The sequence below is a fragment of the Tachysurus vachellii genome, chromosome 20 (assembly GCF_030014155.1).
Source record: "Tachysurus vachellii isolate PV-2020 chromosome 20, HZAU_Pvac_v1, whole genome shotgun sequence".
Taxonomy (NCBI): domain Eukaryota; kingdom Metazoa; phylum Chordata; class Actinopteri; order Siluriformes; family Bagridae; genus Tachysurus; species Tachysurus vachellii.
In genome coordinates, this window is record NC_083479.1 from 8,902,355 (window position 1) to 8,923,802 (window position 21,448).

At 36.7% G+C, this 21,448-nt stretch overlaps 1 protein-coding gene across 2 annotated transcripts; it reads left to right on the plus strand.

The window, feature by feature from the left end:
• Positions 1–6,987: 6,987 nt before the first annotated feature.
• On the plus strand, positions 6,988–21,025 carry scaf4a (SR-related CTD-associated factor 4a). 2 transcript variants are annotated; one of them, XM_060895660.1, is made up of 20 exons: positions 6,988–7,167; positions 10,648–10,731; positions 10,891–10,935; positions 11,043–11,204; positions 12,787–12,925; positions 13,060–13,205; positions 13,297–13,473; positions 13,578–13,666; positions 13,979–14,099; positions 14,923–15,075; positions 15,260–15,330; positions 15,460–15,650; positions 15,870–15,970; positions 16,084–16,197; positions 16,291–16,447; positions 17,669–17,775; positions 17,979–18,141; positions 18,306–18,386; positions 18,536–18,628; positions 19,088–21,025. In XM_060895660.1, exons 1-20 carry the CDS (start codon positions 7,138–7,140, stop codon positions 19,813–19,815), a joined length of 2,952 nt encoding a protein of 983 aa, XP_060751643.1. In that variant the 5' UTR covers positions 6,988–7,137; the 3' UTR covers positions 19,816–21,025. The 2 variants fall into 2 exon arrangements, with proteins under 2 accessions (XP_060751643.1, XP_060751644.1); XM_060895661.1 differs by having other exon boundaries at positions 12,787–12,919.
• Positions 21,026–21,448: the final 423 nt, after the last annotated feature.

Sequence of the window (21,448 nt, forward strand, 5' to 3'; positions counted from 1 at the left end):
GGAAATGACAAGTTGACAAATTGGAAGGTAAGTATGGGCTGTGGCTCCTTCATTCAGTTCACATTCATGCCAATTTGCTGAAAGCAAAATATATGCATTATTTCTTATGCATTTAAGTTACCCCAGGCAAGGTGTATTTCTGGTTTGATTTACAAGCATACACTGTAATCCAAGATGCTATCTAGAGCCCATTCTGCACTGCTCTTCTCTTCTCTCTGCTCAGACAGTATTAAACAGTTCAGACAGTTTCTGTCCAGCAATGTTAAATATAAGGAAAATATAATCGGGATATATTTAACAAAATTCCACTTACACTAAACAAACATAAATAAATAGTTCCATCAAACCTAAAACACGTTCAATGTAATATCATACACTGGGTTAACATTTTGATTAAAAAATAAACAAATTTTAAAAATGTCAGATGAACAATGTTGGCAATATCTATAAATTTTGTAGAGTAATAGGTTGACCTCTGGCAAGTCCTGTACATTAAACCCCTCTTGTGAATTATATAGAAAATAATGATTGCAATGGCAAATGAAGAACATATATTAACTATAAATTTGCTGCATCATACAGCCTTCTGCATTTTAGATAAATAAAGTCTACAGCAGTTTATGATTCTAATTTTGTGACAAAAAATTAAGGCAGTAAAATCAAAGCAGTGTTTTCTATTAAGCAATATTTGTGTGTTTTTTTGGACCTTCTCACATATATTCAGTAGTATGTCACATTCACAAAATTAATATCCAATTATTTCATCTTGTGATTCCAAGGATAAATGAAATAATAATAATAATAATAATAATAATAATAATAATAATAATAATAATAATAATAATAATAATAATAATAAAGAACAAGAAGAATTAAATAATGCCTATGTTTCAGTATTATGTTCTCTGTGCCACTGATGCCACTGCATTTTATTTTATTTATTTTTCTTTTTACAAAAAAATAACACAGGCAGTATGAATATGCCTTTTTTTCTATTTAGGGAAAGAGATGGCAAATATCACTGAAACCTAATAACACTTCTGGGAGCGGTTCAGTGGTCTCAGTGGTTCTGTCAGAATTTCAGGACTGCAAAAATTTAACCAAAAACAGAAATGAACAAAACAAGAACTCTCCATTGCATGGAACGATTGTGGTCCATAGGTTTCTTATGTTAGCTTTGGAATTAATATTGAACTGATTATTATAGCACTTTTATCAGCTTTAAAAACCCCAGTCTGCACATTAAATGCATACATGGAATCATAAAGGCTGTATCTGGGAAGTGGATAATGTTTCCTCTTCCTCTTCCTCCAAAGACTTAAATTGCATGTGATTCTGTTCATTTGCTATGCAACCCATATATTCAGAATTGCACAATTGTTTCATTTTTACAACTCTGTTCATCTGTAAAACTGAATACACCCCCACAGCTTTCATTTAAAAATAAAAAATCCAGGCAGCTGCACAGATGGGTGGCATCTAGGTTTATCCTCTCTCATGGATATCCATAAGCTTCATGTCATTATTCATGCAAAGGATTCTACCCTTAATCTTGTACCACAGTCTGTTTACACCTCTTTGGCAGTAAAATATTGTACGTCCATCAATTTGATTCGCCTTCTGTGAATGTTCCCTTTCTTGGTTTCAGGAATAACAGGATTTGAGCAGGAAATTTGTGTGTTTTATCTAACACAAACTTTTATCTAAGTGTCATTAGACAAAAATTTAATCTCAAACAACAACATAACAGTGTATTGTATTTTCCTTTATCCTGTATCCTTTTGCTAGGATGTACAGTATGCTTCCTCGCCAAAAACTCAAAATTGGCTCATTGTTACTTTCTAAAACAATGGCTCCCTCTGTAGTAAAAAGTATAATATAACATATGCAACTTACAAATCAGCTCAGTCCAAGCATAAAAATGTTTAAAAAAGCTGATTTCCAGCAAACGTGAACACAATTAAGAACACATCCACATTTAAACACAAAAGCTAGCTGTTATGTGAAAAAAAAACACACACATACAAATAGAGCTTCAGGTGAATGCTAGTTTACTCTAAGAACTCCAGCGACAACAGAACACGGTACAACGTGAAGCATGAGCATCAGCCTGACTTACGACAGTATTACTACAACAGATAATAACAATGAAGAACAGATTAACAACCACAACATTTCCCACCAACACTAGCATGATCAAGTGCATACTTTAATCTGTCACTTTGATAATGCAATCTTACAATAATCACATTTTCAATCACTTTAAAACTTTAATCACTACATATAACCCTAACATTTAGTTTTATTGCACAGCACACTATTATAATAAAAAAAACTTTGTATTCAGTCTAATGCCTTTCGCAACTGCTATTTCAGTTGTATATACACTATTGAAGCAAACTGTCTAATAATACCATATTTTTAACAAACAAACTTGCAACAACAAACACAAAACAACACAACACAATTAATGTTGAATACAGGGTGAAAATAGTTGCTGTCACCCGTTTAGTTAAATTAGTTGGTTCTATGATACAAAACATATTATTTAGGGGTGTAATGCAGTGTCACTCTCTTATGTATATCGGCTTAATTTGCGTCTTTAACTCTATTAAACAATAAATGGTTACGGGCTAAACTGGAAAGATTTGAGCACAAGACACGAATAAGCTTTCTCCTATAATATAATATCCACCAAGCAGGGATATTTAGAGCTAACACGTGTTCCTCCGGCCATCTTCAAATTGCTATTGTTGCATCATTGGGTGTAAAGCACCATCTATCCTGTCCTGCATACATTAATTCAAAGACACCCATGATCGCCTAGTGTCAGTGTGATTGACAGGGGAGACAAAAAGAGATGTCATTTTCTGTTGCATAAGTTGAGTCAATATAACATGTTACTTCATTATAACATGTTACTATCAGACTATATTTTTGTTTGTTACAAGCAGGTTAAAAAAGTATTTGTATCAGAATTCTAATGCATTCTAATGGAATTTATTATCAGAATCACTGACGAATGGTTAAATACTTTTTTGGTACAGTTAAATGCTTTTTTTTGGACAATCATCAGGGTTTGGTACATGTATTACTGTATTGTATCTCCTATTTTTTAGTGCAAAGAAGTTAAAGTTGATTACTTGCTCAATATACCAAAGAATAGTTCATTCATTCATTCATTCATTCATCTTCTACCGCTTATCCGAACTACCTCGGGGAGCCTGTGCCTATCTCAGGCGTCATCGGGCATCAAGGCAGGATACACCCTGGACGGAGTGCCAACCCATCGCAGGGCCAAAGAATAGTTGATGTATTAAATTTGTAGATTTTCAAATTCGCAAATTCAAATTAGCATTTTAAAGCCTAAGGTCATGTTGTGTAAAAATCAGCACACTTGCTAATGCCTATTGACAATTTTACATACAGTTGCTTTTATATACACAAAGTTTAAGTTTAAAATTAACATTAACTCATCATTCCACTTTGAAACAAACCTGGTGTGATTGCTATTTTGACTACTGTAATGTAAGTAGATATATTAATTAGTGCACATTTTCTGAACATAATTCACCAGTGGAACTGTCATTAATGTATTTGTCAGTGTGAAGGAAAGAGTTCAAATAAAGAATAAAAAGCATTGAAGATATTTCCAAGATAACGTTCTTCCTCAAAACTCAACACAAAATCAAGACATAGGCTAGGGTAGGAAGTGATTTCAAGAGCTCCGAATAAAAAGATATGTCAAAAATGTCAAGTGTCATTTGAAATCCAGATGAATTCAATGTTTAAATACTTGTTTATTTATTATTATGTCATCGCTTATACAATAATACATTCTTATACAACCGTATCCAACCTTTTGATATTAACCAAAAAATAGTTCAGATGTAAAAAGTTTCATTTTAAGGTTCCTAGATTCCTATGATTCCTAGGGTTCCTATGATTTTAATGTTCAGCTGATACATCTCGATTCGCAAATCTGATTTATTAAAGTCTCTTTATTGCATTTTTTCAAGCTTTTTAAAACCACAATAATTACGCTAATGATTAGATTTTTATTGTTAAGTTTTTACACTGGATGATTAGGTTTTTAAGATTAGGATTCATAGATGGTGTTGTTGTGGGACTATACTTTTTCTGTCATTAGATGAAAAAATAGATGGAAAAGGAAATTATAGACCATCTAAAGATTCCTTGGTATTGAATAACATGAAGAAACAGTACTGATAGAAATGATATAGATACTACTTTATGCCTCTAAGGCTTGTTGTGTTGATCAAGAAATCATACCTCCGAGTGGCCTCTGATTGAGCTGGATTATCACAATGAACTTCTACAAAAGACAATGTCCAGCAGTGTCTAGCACAAGTTGGGAGAGCGAGTGGAATCAGACAGTTTTTTCAGCCATACACACAGTCATGGCTCCCAATTATTTTTTTAAATTGACAAAAGAAAAATTTTTAATTCTGTTTGGGAATTTGGAAAAATGTTTTGTGGTATTTAGTCATGGTTTCGATATTCAAATTCACCAACAATATGTCATATAAGCACAATAAAGTGAAATTTATTACATATTTCAGATCAATTGAAATTTATTTGTATAGCGTTTTTAACAATGGACACTGTCTCAAAGCAGCTTTACAGAATATAAGTAACATAATACAAGAAATTATACAAACATTAATATAATACAAAAATTTCTATTAGACTTATATTTAAATGTGTTTCTATTTATCTACATTGAGCAAGCCTGAGGTGACTGAGACGACTGAGACTGAGAACTCCCTTAGATGGAAGAGGAAGAAACCTTGAGAGGAACCAGACTCAAAAGGGAACTGATTCTCATTTGGGTGATACTAGAGGGTGTGATTATAAATATACAGCCTGGCAATTGTGTATTGATATGGTTGTAGTCCTCATAGACCACATGAAATAAAGTCAGCCTTGTGAGCATTTCCTGAAAGCTTTTGTTATCAGAGAGTTAACATATGAGTTGTAAGTCTCTGTTGCTTATGCCCAACCTGAATCTAGAGAAAAGTGCATGAACAGTCAAACAACTATTTCACAGTATAGAGGGTAATTTAATAGATGAGCGAGTGACAGATAAAATGTATCCAACAATTCATCAATTATATCACAGATATAAGGTTTGTATGGAAGAGATTTAAAAGAAACTATATAATGTATAGTTTACATAAGATAATTATTCATTAAAATACGATGTCTCACACAACACTTAAATTAAACAAAAAAAAATCTATTATATTAACTTGAGCTACGTGGAGTGAGTGTTATCCTTTGGACTATTAGTTATATTGGCAAATCTCACGAGGATGTTTTATGCTGTCAAGTATTACATTAACTTGATTAATTTTTGTTGCCTTATATCCCCAGGGTCCTATGTACAGAACAATGATCGTGGATAATGATGACGCTATACTCTGTGAAGACTATACAACTGTGAACTGTTTGTTAGAAAATAGAAATAACAATCAGCAGCCTCTGCTGTTTATGAGGTAGAACTTCACACAAGATCCAAATAATAAAGTACTTAAATAATAAATGGGTCAGGTTATTTGGTGAAGTAACAGGAAATGCTTCTTAATTAAAGAATGCATGAGGTAACAATGTCATTAGCACTACAAATGATTTGGGAAACCCACCCTATAATAATTTCTTAAAATAGTAGCATTCATTCATTCATTTTCTACCGCTTATCCGAACTATCTCGGGTAAAATAGTAGCATAAAACTGGATTTTTTTTTTAACTAACAGGATATGCGAGAATTCCAGTGCAGGTGCATCACCTCAATTTCTAATGCTTGCATGCAAATGAGAAAAGTAAATAGACCTCAGAGTGGGGTTCAAAACTCTAAATCCATTGAGTATTGAATATCTGAAGTTTATTATTATTATTATTATTATTATTATTATTATTATTATTATTATTTGTTTTATTTATTTATTTTTTATTTATTTATTTTATTTTAATTGCACTTAAAATAGAAAATAAACAGGTTTTATAATTTGAATTTTTTTATTATTATTATTTTAATATTTGGGATTCTGCACTATGTCTTGGTCCCTATTTAAATTTAAGCAAATCTGTGATATTGACCATGTATAATCTCTTCTATCGTAGCAAGTTCACACTGTAATCAAAACAAAAAGGGGACATATCAAAAGTTAAGAAATTTTTGTTTTTTCTTTCTTTTTTTCTTTCTTTATTTATTTATTTATTTTTAATATATGTAATTCTTAAACTAATCAGCTGACCCAAAACAATAACAAAGGCTAACTTACATATTTTCTATCTGAAAAAGCAGCTGGTGAGTATATTAACTTATTTTTAAATTTAACAGCAGGTTGCCAGACACTCCAAAAACTTCCTTTTAATGCATATTTTTTTAACATAATTTTTTTTTAGCATTTCTAAAAACATTTCTGGTGTTTGCCAGCTTGCACTTTTCCTAAAGACAATTTTATTTCCTAGTTTTGTTCAATGTGTGATATGTAACAAACAAAATTGTATTTGTCACATATATTTCTTCAAAAAAGACAAACCTGTCCAGTGGCATATAGGAGGATGATATTATTATTAGTAAAGAAATCTTTTATTCAATTTGAATGTGAATGGCGTTGTTTGTCATCCTTTTTTTTGCCAGTGTATCTAAGTTTTCTTTTCTTTTTTTAAGTGTTAAAGTAAATGGCTCAATGCAATAGCAAACGTAAACAAAGCTCGGTATTATTTGGGGGCGCCACATAGTGGAATAAACTGGAACTAAGGGTATTGCAGGAAACATGCGAAATGAATGCGGTGTTTAGAACAATTTTGTAAATACTTGACGTGTCGGATTAAACAGACCAGTGGTCCACAGGTCGTAGTTTGCACGCCACTAAGCCAGTTGATGCCAAATATCGGTCGCAAAAAGATCTCCGCAGCGCCATCTTGTGCGATGTATTCAGAAACACGTGCAGTAATCCCAGCATGCATTGCGCGTCGCAACCACTCAGCTCCTGTCTTGTACTGAGGGCGAGAGGCGGCGGACATGTTGGGATGGTCCTTTAAGGCGCAGTACTTCATTTATTTGGAAATTTAAAGAAGCGGAAGAAAATCAGCAAAGGTGGAACACAATGGATGCAGTCAACGCTTTTAACCACGAGGTCAGTTTAACTCTACAGGTGTAGCACTAGCCGTTTAGCTACAGGTTACCTGAAAAGCTAGCAAAAATTAGCTTAGCTGCTTAACCTACCGGATTGTCTATGAATATAAAGTGGGCCCCGGTTAGCCTTAATGCTCGGGCCAAATAGAAAACAAAGGCCTTGTTGTTTAAAACATGCACACATTCTAGACTGATTCGTTTCGTGTGGTGTGGACTGTAAAGCTGGATGTAGCCACAAAATGCATTGAGTGTGTATTTACGGTGGAAGGTAAAGTGTATAATACACAATACTCATTTCTTCTCTGGGCTGCTAGGTGGCTTGCTAGCTAGCAATATAGCTAGTTGTAGTTAGCTGTGCTCGCGTGCTCATTTTGTACTTTTTGTTTGTTTATTCTCTACTTCTTTCGGTGAGTGAATTAGTTAAGCGGTTTGCTATTTTGATAGCCATAAATGCTTTATTAGACGCCCGTTTATAGGCAGAGGTGTTTACAGTAGCCCTGTGTTGTTAGCATAGCTAGCTAGTGTTGTGAGGGTAATATAGCAACACTGCCCCCCCTCTTCTACTTTATAGCACGATGGTGACCCCATTGTAGTTAGTATTTATCATTTATTCACATCAAATAAAGATGGTTCAGAATTTGCAGATGACCACGTCGCTGTGTTTTTGGAGTTAGCCGGTTAGCCCGCGTGAAGGGGTTTGTTTTGGGCATCACTAACACTGACATACTGTTGTACAGGCATCAGATTGTAACCTTGGCATTTCCGATGTCACACACGTGTGCAGAGGAACTGTCATGAAACCCAATTGAAAGGAAATCAGATGCGATTCATAATTATTTTTTCTCAATTTCCTAGCTACGGCATTTTATTCGCGTTATGTTGTGGTTCAGTAAAATGACAGAAGGTTAGTTTTGCAGGAGTTGGTTGTGTTTCACTACAAAATTGCAGATAACTTTGTTGCACGAAGCCCAAAGAAAAGAACAGAATAGAAGATTAAGTTATATATTAAAAATATTAAGTCAGTACTTTCTGTATTTGGTGTATCGTTATCTACTTTTCAGTCCCTCTAGTATTTTGCTGAAGCTTTTGCGTTTGTTGTGGTTACAAACGCTTGCTCTTGCTGCAGCTTCTTTCAAAATGAGTGATCCAACTTGGAGGTGTTTTTTTGTGTGTGGGGAAAATGCTTGAATTGGTGACATGTCAAGCACACGATTCTCCTTTCAAACTACTGTGCTTACTATTTAATTGTTTAATGTATCAAGAGCACCTTAAAAACCACAACACAGTCCTTGTGTGTCTGCGCACACATGGCAAATAAAGCTGATTCTGATTCTGAGAGTTTTGGGTGAATGTGCGTTGTGATGACTTGTGATTCAATGTTTGCTTAATTTTGCCTTAATTTCTGAAATCATGAAATCAGATCTTTGCTGTGTTCCTTGTGTGGCAGTGGATTGCTACTCAGCATAATATTTATACCTTTTACATACTTAATGGTGTTATCATACTAGTATTCAGCTTGTGCAACTGGATGCTTTACTTAACTGCCATGCTGTTGTGTTTAGCTCAGCCCCCACATTTAGTTGACATGGGTGTATCATAGACCCGATTCACAAAGTGAACATTGAACATGTTTCAAATCCTCTTTTGAGCTTCAGCATTTTTCAGAGTGAAAGTTCTAAAACACTAGCTTTTGGTCTTCATTTGGCTGATGTATTTCTCCCATGTGGCATCACAACTGTGTAGTTTGCTTTTCTTTGCTCTTGTGTGTGCATGTTCCTGTGTTCGGGCAATATGTTTGCACCAAGAAATTTGTTGTACTGTAAAAATGTCTCAGCCTTATGCAGTATGTAAGGAACATCTGAGAAGCTGTTGAAAAGCTGTTTTATGCAGTAAATATTTATATTGATTTTGGTCGATTACTCACTGCACCTTCATTTTTAATTATCAAGTACGCCTTCAGTTTGGCTGTATCGAACATCTCCTGCTCTAAACGTACGATTCAAAAGATTCTAATGTAAATTTTTTGAATGTGAAATGGAAGATGAACCTTTCAGTTACACATGTTTTGGGAGCTTTGGTTTCTTTTTACACTGATTATGCATGAAATTTCAGTGTTTCTGCAAATTATAAATAAACTATACAGCTAAACGATTCAATAATTTCCCTTTCCCACCTTGATGTATTAGGTCATCATTCTTTCATTGAGAGATTTTCCCTGACGTGCATATATTAAAAATGTTTTGGGGCAGGTATAAAGTTGTAGCTGTGTCAGGTGCATGTACATACTGTGAGTTTTCACCAGTGTGTGAAACCAATGGTGGAGAAATATAGAAAGCACAGTTGTTACTGTTTTTCTGTGGACAGGAAAAACAACACACACTCATTTACATGACCTTTGCCCTTTACAAACTTCACCGTGAATAGAGATTAGAGCTGTGAGACTCCTCCTTTTTATACAACATGATGAGCAACTCTCTTATTTGCTAATAATTAAAGCTGAAGATTTGACACTAGACTTCATCGATTTCCCACGGTGTTGCCGGTTTTAACTGTGTATCTCAGTTACTATAGATTCATGAATGTCTTTGAACAGCTGGTGTTCGTTGTTAAAGTCGGTTATGGATATGTTTGGAAATGTTGTGCTTTAGTTTGCAACAGTTTTTAACACCAAAACAAATGAACACAGCGAATGATACTGATTCTTTCTCCTTAGTGACTCGTTCAAAAAGACAGCATCATTCGGCAGTAATTTCACCCCAGATGGTTATGCACCAATCTGGAACTTGGAATCAACAAGGCGGCTTAAACAACTGTACCTGTATCCTAACTGTCAGTGTTTTCACTGTTTCACTGATTGTTCTCTAAATATTTTACCAAGTAAACTATACAGCAGACGTAAATGAGTACTAAAAAGATAAACCAGCTATTCTACTGATACCAGTATTAATCAATGTTTAGAGGGGGTTGTGAGTCAGCTTTGTTTCTAAAGAAGTTGACATGTGGACCTCCAAGTCTTCGCTGTGTAGTGCTGTGCTTTAAAGAAATACTGATTTGTAGAGTAGAGAAATGTATTGTGATGTAGTCAGTTTAGGGCAAGATCCAGGCAGCGCTCGAACCCTTGCACATAAGCAGCTACGCTTGCTGAAGTTGGCCGGCATACTTGCATGTAGCAATATGATGGCGATTTACATAGATTGCAATATATATTTACACTAACAATTACACAGTCGGTCCATAAGCAGTTGTGTATGTCCTTGTACAAAATATTTAAAATTGTAAAATGTTACAGAATATATTGTGATTGCATTTCAGTTTAAAATTTTAATCGTTACTACTGTTTAGCTGGTAAATCTTTTTATTAAGCCTTTTTTTTCTTCGTAATTTGTGATATGCAATTGTTGCGTATTAATGCTCACAAGTGCTTACGTCATGCTCACTTAAGTGGATATGAGCATTGACTCTTATTGTGTTTGCATTACAGCTGTTTTCCCTGATGGACTCAAAACCTCCAATCTCCAGGGCAAAGATGATCTCCATTACAAAATCTGCAATAAAAGCCATTAAAGTAAGTATAGCAAATGTGTGAGTTAGTATTAACTTAAAATTCCATATCAGTTCAAATAAACTTAAAATCCTTTATTAATGCAGCAATTAAATGCAGTTAAAAACAAAGATTGCTGTTTTGCTGCAAGGCATTAACACTGTCTGTCTTTCTCTGGTCCAGTTGTACAAGCACGTTGTCCAGATTGTTGAGAAATTTATCAAGAAGGTAATAGTGCTTTTTTTTTTTTTTTTTCTTTCCAAAATGTTTTTGCAAAACTTAGTCATTTTCTTAAATCGTACTTCACTAAAATGTGTTGTGCTTTTTTTCCACAGTGCAAGCCTGAGTATAAAGTACCAGGACTGTATGTTGTGGACTCCATTGTGCGCCAGTCTCGTCATCAGTTTGGTGCAGACAAGGATGTGTTTGGTCCCCGGTTCACTAAGAACATCAGTGGGACTTTTGAAAACCTCTGCTTATGTCCTACAGAGGACAGGGTAAGAGGAGGGTTTTTTTTTTTTTTTTTGTCTAAAACTCTCCCATGCATGATACCTATGCATTGACTCTGCAGGCTTCTGATGCACCAAACACTTTGCTTTGTAATTTCACAGTTTTATCAAATATATTTTATTTATTAAAGATTGTAAATAAGTTATAAATCCTACTTGAGTAAATGAAAAAGCATCCAAACTGGTCCACATGGTGTCTTGGGCCTTATTTCATAACATCATGTTGAAAAGGTTCTTAAATTTGGACTCCTGTGTGCCACCTGGAAATGCACAAACACACTTCTTGTCACAGTCTTTCCATCAGAATGCAGTCAAGCTATTAATATCAGGAGAACCAGCAATTGTGTGGAACTCCCTTATCACAGGTGTGGCATCCAGCACTGTGCAGTTGTAAATAGAAGTAACTACTCTGTTCCCAGTTTCTCTCTGAAATCTGCCTATGATGAAAAGTACTTAGAATTCCTCATTTGTGTGCCTCATTTCACTCTTCAACTTCGGGCACTTGTGTGACTCACAACTGATGGAGCAAATTTCAATTTAGTGTTTTCAGAAAACAAACACGATTTGTTGCAGCCCCTGGTCTTGAGTCAAAATTAACATATTGTCCAACAGTGTCTGGGTATTTAAATACTTGGCTGGGTTTTTCACAGCAAAACAAATAAAAATGCACTCTATGGCTGTGACTGACTATGTCTAGTTTTACAAAGTTTGAAGTACACAGTTGTATATGATGACTTTTGAATCCTGTAACATTACAATTTCCTTTCAATGGAGCTAAGCATGACATGTTCTAGCATGACAACATCCTTGTGCATTTTGACACATCCTTGAAGACAAAGTGCTTGTTATTTGTACATCTTTATGTTTATGCACATTTATAATCGTTGTTTCTTATAGTTAAGCTTTTTCTCTATTATTACTATGCATCAACACACCAAGACAAATTCATGTACATGTAGACCCTACAGTACCTGGCCAAAAAAACAGTACCTGATTCTGATTCTGATTCTGAGTGTAGGAACTCAAGTGGTCTGCACGGAGCCCTGACCTCAACTGGAATGTTGACTGCACCCCAGTCCTGATCTCAGAAATGCTCTTGTGTCTGAATGAATCCCCACGGCCACAGTTCAAAATCTAGTCCTTTCTCAATGAGTAGAGGTTACTATAATGGCAGTGGTGTAATGTTCAGACTGCGCATATTGTGTGATTGTCAGATAATCACAATGTTTTGTCTGTACAGTATATTCTGAATGGTGGCTAAATAAAACCACTTTTTCACCGTCTCATTTCATCCCTGTATTAAAGATGGGCAAAAATCGCCCATGGTTTTGGCCCATTTACAATTATAGAAACAGATCTGAGCTTTATAATTAATTATATAGTCAGTCACTGACATTTAATGTCTCTCGCTCTTAAAATAGTAAGGGAATATGTTTTAGTTTAATATTAGTAACTGTTCACTTAGGTGAACTTTTCAGATATGCTTTTTTAAGAGGATAGGCTTTCTTTCTTTCCCCCCATATGAGTTATGATAATTTGTTATCCTTTCTACTTATTGTTATGTTTACAGAGTAAGATTGTGCGTGTCTTGAACCTGTGGCAAAAGAATGGTGTGTTTAAGATTGAGGTGATCCAGCCTCTTCTGGACATGGCTGCCGGATCCAGCAGCTCAGGCCCAGTTCCAAGCATGGACAACGGCCCTGGTGCGGGTGAATAATATGCTACATTATTTTTCTTTTTTTAATTAACATGGAACTAAATACACAAGCGAAAATGTAACGCGTACATTGCCGTCAAAACTACATTTACTGATCAATGATTTTGTTAATTTGCTCTTTTTCAGCTGCGTCTCCTTCCTCCCCAGCAAGAGAAACTGAAAGCCGCACTACAGTGTCAGTTAACTCTGTGCAGGCTTCTGTGCCACAGCTTCAAAACTCTGATGCCTTTGCTGCTGTAGCTCAGCTCTTCCAGTCCTCCCAAGGCCAACAGGTTTGATAAACCATCATTTAAAAACATTGCATATGTATGAAATGCTCGGTCTCCTTAGCAATTTGTCCTAACTCCAACACTCTAACTGTAGCTCCAGCAGATGCTCCAGACATTCCAGCAGCCTGGGAAGCCCCAGTCTCCAGCGCTGGAGAATAACATGATGACCCATCTTCAGATAAAAGCCTCAACTATTCAGCCACCCACAGGCTTGACACAGGGCCAGCCGCACATCACGCAGCCTGCAGAGAAGAAAGCTACATTTGACAAGGTGAGTACACGTCTAAATCACCAGGTTAAAGGACCCCATCTGCTTTGTATTTACAGAATTAAGGGTTAAATATAGCCTGCATTTTGTTGTTGTTTTGTTTTCAGAAACTTCTTGATCGTTTTGATTATGATGATGAACCAGAAGGAGGAGAAGAGACAAAAAGGGATGAGGCATCCTCTGTCCAGTCTGCCTTGTATGCTATGAACTAGAAACCCTTTTTATATCAGAATTATTGTAAAATTTTCAGTTGCTAAATGTCTCATTTAAAATTACTTTACCACAAAAAAACATCTACAGCATCTTTTATTTTGATTAATTGGTACATATTTGGCACACTGTAAGACCCTGTGTGACAATGTTGTGAATTTTAGACAATAAATCAACCGGAAAAGGCTTTGTACTTGCTTGTACAGGGTTTTAATAAATGTATTTTTTTGTAAGTTGATTCATGTGTTTGACGTGCGTGTGTCTGTGTCCGTGCGCATGTGTGTGCGCGCATCTGCAGTGGCTTTGGAGAAGGTGTCCAGCCACCTCAGCTTCAGCAGGCATCAGCAGTCTTCCCTCAAGCTCCCAGTCAGATGCAGCACTTTCAGCAGCACATGATGGGCTTGAGTCAAGAACACCAGGTAGGTTTAAAGTTTCATGCTAAATAATCAGTGTATATTTCTTCAGCGCCTTTGTGACCACTCTGCCCCAGTTAGTTGCCATGCCTACAAATTGTCGCAGACGTTGGAAGGAACTCCAATGAAGATGTTTAGCTAAAATCTGCGATGGTCCAGCAGCATAGAATTTTTTATTTACAAGTCTCTGGGTAGGACACTAATGTAATACAGACGACAAGAGTTACATTTTACTATTAGCAGTTATGGCATGGCTAGAAATAAGTTACGGTTAAGCTTTAACACCTGTCAATAACACAGAGCTAGTGTAAAAACCTGTTTCTCTCCAATATTAGATGCACGGGTTTTAATTTAACCATGTTGTCATGTCTTTTACTATGAATATCTGTAAAAGTTCCTTCCTTTTGCTAGCTATATATATATATATATATATATATATATATATATATATATATATATATATATATATATATATATATATATATATAAAATGTATTTTTTATTTTTTTTACGTTCTTTTCCTTCAGTTCTTACTGATCAGATATCAGATACTGGCATCCTTGTGCTGGACAATTCTTTAAAAACCTTTTTTTTTTTTTTGTAAAACCTCCCAAAAAGTTTGCGGTTTGCTTCAAGACAAATTGTATAAGACTCTGTGTTCATGTGCCAGACAATGTTGACTGTATTCCAGACAACAGCTTGCAGCTTAAAATATTTAAGTGAATTGGAAAATGTGTCAGGCCAGCATTGTCTCTGCTAACATCGCTAGATTAGGTTGGTGCATTCCTATATCCTTTGTTTGATAATTTGGTGGAACATCTTGTTCCAGGTTCCATCTCCAAATGGACAGCCTCAGGCTTTTAACCGAATGCCTCCTCAGCCCTACCCAGGGATGATTCCACCAGGTCCCACTGGTTTCACTGGACCCTTCCCCTCTCAGAACAATGCATTTCCTCAGCTTATGACCGGACAGCAGCATCAGGCAAGGCTCTCTGAATTTCCCTGATATTTGTAGACCATTCAAAGGAAACCTAAATCTGTGATCACAGAAATATGTGGAAACATTTCCGTCGATTGGGACACGAAGTATATATATTTTTAAGTTTATTTTGTTAATAAAGCTTTATAATGCACTTGTTTACATGTTTGCATACGTATCGCCACAGGATTCCTCCATGGAGTTAGACACAAGACAACACCAAGATGGCAGGAGGACACGGTCTAGGTCTGGTTCAAGGTGAGTAGTGACAGTCAGTCTTTGAAAATCGAATAATACCTATAGGACACAAAATATAGTTAATATAATCATTAATGTTCTTATTCAGACTTTTCAAATACAGTCTGCATTCTTTGGTTAATTTCCCAGATCTCCTAAAAGGAGGCGGTCGCGGTCAGGTTCTCGGTCCAGACGTTTCCGACATCGACGGTCGCGCTCTCGCTCCAGAGAAAGGCGGCGCCACTCACCCCGCTCTCGCTCTCAGGAGAGGAGGGAGAGGGATAGGGAGCGAGAACGTAGACAGAAAGGCCTGCCACTCATCAAACCTGACACCTTAAGTGGTGAGCCATGATTAAGCCATGAAGTATATCTTGGGGCTAAAAGCTCCACAAACACTCCCTACAAAAATGTTCTGTAAAATGTAAACTCATTTGATATTTGAAGGTTTAAATTGAATCCTTTTAAAGTTAATTTTTGAAATGTTGCAGTTCTTTCTGAGACTTTCTGAGATTTTCACCCTCTTGTTCTTGCTGTAACTTTTGCTCCCCCCCCCAATGAAGTGTGCAGCACTACACTTTGGGTTGGTCAGCTGGACAAAAGGACACAACAGCAGGATGTGGCATGTCTATTAGAGGAGTTTGGCCAGATAGAGTCCATAAACGTACGTACAAACCGGAACATTCTAATCACAATGAGCCTATGTATATTGTCAAACATCATATGTAATGTACAACATAATTAATGCTGATTGTTGTCTTGGTTTCTGTTTGGCAGATGATTCCTCCTCGAGGTTGTGCTTACATCGTCATGGTTCATCGACAGGATGCTTTTCGAGCTCTCCAGAAGCTTAGCAGGGGCACTTACAAAGTCAACCAAAAAGCCATAAAGGTACAAGATATATTACTGTTCTAAATCAAATGTGGTAGTGTTTTTTTTCCCCCCACATTCACACTGAAGGGTTATGTTCACTTGTGTCTACAGATTGCTTGGGCTCTGAACAAAGGAATTAAGTCAGAGTTCAAGCAGTATTGGGACGTAGAGCTTGGTGTCACCTATGTCCCCTGGTCCAAAGTCAAAATGGAAGATTTGGAAGTTTTTAGAGAGGGGGGCATGCTGGATGCCGATACACTCTCCCCAGGTAACCTGCAAAACAGTATTAAACAGTAGTACGTTTCTATGGCCTTGTACTGTTCTGTAATTTGGTTTTCTTGCTAGGAGACATTGCAGCTTTTCATATTTTTGTTACTTTTTGTGTCAGCATTTTCACATTTCTGGATTTTTCTATATAATTTATTAATTTATGACAATTGTAGAAATAAGACGTTATGGGCAAACCTTGGTTTTACATTGTTCAGAGTTAAAACAAATTAAATAAAGGCCTTACATTTTTTTAATCAGACAAAAAAGACTAATCATTAAAGTAAGTACCCTGTCCAGCATCTTTTTTTACTTATTGTGCTTCTCTGTATCCAAGCACCATCCTTTCACCAGTCACTTGACAGCCTTACATAGTTGCTACTGAGGGAAGGTCATCCCTCAAAGTTTAAGACACTTGTGTATATATATTTGCTAGTAAAAGCTATATAGCTAGCATACACACACACACACAGTGAACAGACATCAAAAGCCTGTTGTGTTCATGACCTCGACAGGACTTTCACTTTTGTATAACACAGAAGGCTTCGTCTCTGTCATATTTTTGCGTTCTCTCTGCATTTGGTATACAGGGTGATGGGGTACTATGAAAGAACTAAGTGATTTTCCTGCTTATAGTTAGGCAAATCTGAAAAATGCAAATGAACCTTTCAAGCAATGGGATTTTTAGACATTTTGCATTTTGTAGCTAGCTACAATTTACTGTTGATGCTTTTCAACACAAAAACAAAATCAACACTTTTGTTGGTATACATAACCCACTGTGTCATCTGGCTTGCCAAATACAAGTTAACTATAATCAGAAAACATCCTAACGTTACGTCCAATACATGCCATCATGATCAGTGGTATAGCTTGGGGATGGATATCAGGTTTTCGAGTTGTGTAGGAACAGGACTCTAGAAGGCCTGATATCTTGTGACAAAGATGACAATACACACTATTTGGCGGAGCTGAATAATAAGAGATGACGGAAGATATTTTTTTTCCGATTTTATTTTTTTATTTATTATTTTCAGACAATGTTTAATGAACATCCTAAAGTTAAAGTTGTCTAAAAACAATAAGGGTATGTACATATCAGTCTGGATTTCTGTGAAATTGTTTATTATGTCAAAACATGCACTTGCACCAAAATGTACACCGACAACTTTGCATCGGCTTGTATAAATAAGGGCTTACTTACTGGTTTTATTTCTTACAGAGTGGAAGGGTGTGCAGAGTGAACTGGAGACTGCAGATGATGCACCTCAAAACGGCAGAGGTGAAGTGCCCCAGATGGTTGAGAGCCCAGCACTGCTCCCTGTGCAGGTAATATGCACAAATGTCAATAATTTGATTGTGTTTACATGAACTCTGATCTTAGAATCATGCTATTGTATGCGCCATTTGTCATTTGTTCAGCGTTTATAATAATTTGTCTTTAAACCGTATCATATTAGATGCTGTAGATAACTAAGCTAGTTTTTAATTTATTTTAGGATCCAGTTGAACGTTATATTCTTTCTATCCAGGCTGGTCCTGTCCAGTCAGGAGGGCATTCTGGGCCAGTTGGCGTTCCACCCCCAGGTTTTCCTTCTGCCATGAATATCCCACCACCATCATTTCCACCAGGAGTTCCTCCTCCACCTGGACCTTTCATGAGGCCTGGCTTTAACCCCATGCAGATTCCGCCCGGTAACCTAACTGATATTTAATTGCACAGGTGACATTTATGTTGTAACGATATTGCAAAGTGAAGTGTTAAGGCTGTCGTTTTGAGCATTAAGAAGAATTGTGAATGTGTCTGTAGTAAATGTCCGTTCGTATATTTTGAGGTTTATCTTCACCTATAATTTCAGGATTTCTCCCTCCGGGTGGCATGCCTCCTATTGGCACTGCAGGACCCCCTCTTTCCACAGCAGGCATTGGTATGCCACCAGGTAAGACCAGCACACACTGCAGACCCTTTCCCTGTTCCTTATAAATTTCAGAATTGTCTTGTCTGATCGTATGGCACATGAAAAATGACATGTCTGTTTTCAATAATGATTGATATTATATGAATAATTTCTTGGTTGTGTGTTTGCAGTTGGCAGCTCTGTTGAGGATTTGTCTGGTGATTCAGTAGGAATGGGCTCAAGGACCAATAGGGAAGGTGTAGATGGTTTCAGTACTGGTCCAGGTGAGTTTATAAGAACGAGAGTTAGACTACTTCATACCATATTCATGGGTGTAATTCAGTAGTTTTTGGAGAGAAACACTAAATCTGGCTCTATTTCTTATACATTTTGCCATTAAGTACAAATTGTTCCATATTTTCAAATGCTGTGTATACAACTTTATCTGTATACATAATAAATTTGTATGCTGTGTATACAAATTTATTATTTAATCTATTTTAAAATTAATTTCAAACAGTCATAGTCAACTAAAACAATTTTTTAATGTACACATGCTGTATGTTAGCATTTGTCAGCACTTTTTGACAATTTTTGTTTTTTTGTAACACAGTTAACATTTTCTTGTGCCATTTAATCTAAAATGCAAGTTTTGTAACTACATAAATATAAATACATGTTTTATAGTTACATAATGCCTAATTCTATTTTGATTGTCTTTTTTTTTTTTTTTATTCCCCAAGGTAACCCAGTTCCACCTGGCATGAATATGCAAAATCCACCAGGGCTTTTAGGTACAAGGCCAGGGGCGATGCCACTTCAGCGTCCACCAGGAATGCCCCCACCACCTCACCTGCAGCGCTTCCCGATGCCCCCTCCACGGCCTGGCATGCCCCCCATGCCCCCCCAGATGATGCCCCCCAGAGGCCCACCACAGATGATGCACCATGAGCCTCCACCAGGGAATTTTGGCATGCATCCTCCTCCATCACATGCCCTCCGAGGTCCTTTTCCCCCTCCAGGCCCTCCTTTCAGGGGAGAGCGGAACAGAGAGCAGGAGCGTTATGGAGGGCGCAGGCAGTTTGGGGGAGAACGGGCAGAAGGTCGTGAACGCTTCGGGGGATGGCATGAAGAGATGGATTCAAGGGGAGGCTGGGAGAGAGCAGGGTCACGTAGAGACTGGAGAAGTCCTGATGGAGAGAGGGAGAGGGATCAAGGGAGAGAGGAAGAACGGGGCAAACGCAGGGACAGAGAGAGAAGCACCCGCTGGGACAGGGATGACAGACTCGACAAACTTGAGCCTAACGGACACGAGATGCTCAGAGACTCTAGCAGCCATGAACGGCATAATGATTCTTCAAACGAAATGCCTAATTCCAAGGCAGAAGCTCCAGCTCCTTCCAAAGAAGGTAGTACAGAAGCAGAGAATCAGAGCCAACCTCCAGAACAAACTAAAGCAGATCAATCGTAGGTCACACTAGGCAGTGGACTGGAACTCTAAATGGTGTCCTTTTTTTTTATCCTAATCAGAAGCGTGTACTTGTGATCTTTTGCTAAAAATGTACAAGAAAACTCTCTAGATTGGGACCGATATGATAACATTGCATGGGCTTAGATGTGAAGGAAACGATATGTATGTAAGGAGAAATCAGACAGACATCATTCTTACTGCATAGGCCAGGCCAGTGCACTGCTTTATAAAAATGCATACTATGTCCATCCATCCAAATCTTGGCCACTACACACTAATGAGCAGAAATTGTTCAAAAAAATGCTTAATTCTGGTTTGTGGTTCAATTATCATTTTAATGCCTGGTCTTCCTTCAATGATTTCACTGATTTAAAATGCAATTGACGTCAAGTGTCTGGCTAATATGGCGCACCATCCTGTGAATGTGTCCCGTTATTGAGGTTAAATGTTGTACTAAGCCGGTGTTTCATGTGCCTGTACTGCACATTTTGGTGGTTTTCCTGCTCTAACATGCCCATGTAAAAATCATGAAGGGCTTCTTAGTAGTTAAAGAATTCAGTCAGGCATGTTGGGATTAGGGGCCAAGCTAAAAGTGGACAGTGCAGGACTATCCCCTGAGTAAGACTGGAGATAAAAACGTTTTTAAACAAAATGAAATGGAAAAAAAAAAAGAAGAAAAATAACTCAGCTGTAAATATGCTTACATTACTCTAATAATATTTGTAGAGTTGCAGTTTTTGTTTTTTTGTTTTTTTTTTCTTTTTAATGAGTATTCTTCAGTCAATGTCCCCGATGGAAACCTTGACTAAAATAAGAGACAAAAGCCCTTTTGCTGTAATGTTTTTAACCTACAGTGTTTACATTGTACCAGAGATGAAATGTTTGTATAATTTTTAAGTTTGTGCAGATGTGAACTCATTTAATATTTCAGCAATGGGGATTCAGTTTTAATAAACTATTTTCATACCAAAATAAAAAAAAACTGAGTTCACACTATGACTTATTATGTCAGCAAAATTAGATGACTTTTAAATGACCTTTGTTTGCTTTATAGTGTGTATTGGATCAGGCCTAGTTTGCTTGCACTGTATTTAAACTGGAGTTGAACTGCAAAAGGGCACAACTGTAAATGGTTAAGATTGGAAGCAGACTCTGAACATTAAAACAAAATAGAAATTAAAGTATGGAAACAATACTCAAAATATAGAAATGCAGATGTGTTCATTTATGTGTAAAAAAAAAAGTATAGCATTTATTAATCGTGTTGAACGATTAATTGGTTAAATATGATCGTTTGGGAAACGTTTCGTCAGAGATGCTACAGCTTGCACTAGATAGTCTGTACAGCAACAAAAAGTTCATACTGTTTTTGAGCAACTGTCTTTAAAGAACTGGAGACAGGGTCACATTACACTGTACAGCAGGGCTATTAAATTAGTTTTTCATGTTCATGAAAAGCATCCCAAATGAGGGGCCAGAAAAATCTGGCTTGCAATATGAAAGATGACACAATATAAGAGCCCATATGTTGTAATTTTTCACTATAAGACACCAAAGTAAGCTTTTTCCCCTTTATATTTAAGCATGCTCCTGATGTATTTTGAAGCATGCGCGTCACTTCATAACTGTAGGG

Excerpts from the sequence above, each read along its gene's own strand:
- scaf4a (XM_060895660.1), top strand. The coding sequence starts at position 7,138 with ATGGATGCAGTCAACGCTTTTAACCACGAG. Across the intron at positions 7,168-10,647 it reads TCAACGCTTTTAACCACGAG|CTGTTTTCCCTGATGGACTC; the intron begins GTCAGTTTAACT and ends TTTGCATTACAG. Across the intron at positions 15,971-16,083 it reads GCCAGATAGAGTCCATAAAC|ATGATTCCTCCTCGAGGTTG; the intron begins GTACGTACAAAC and ends TCTGTTTGGCAG.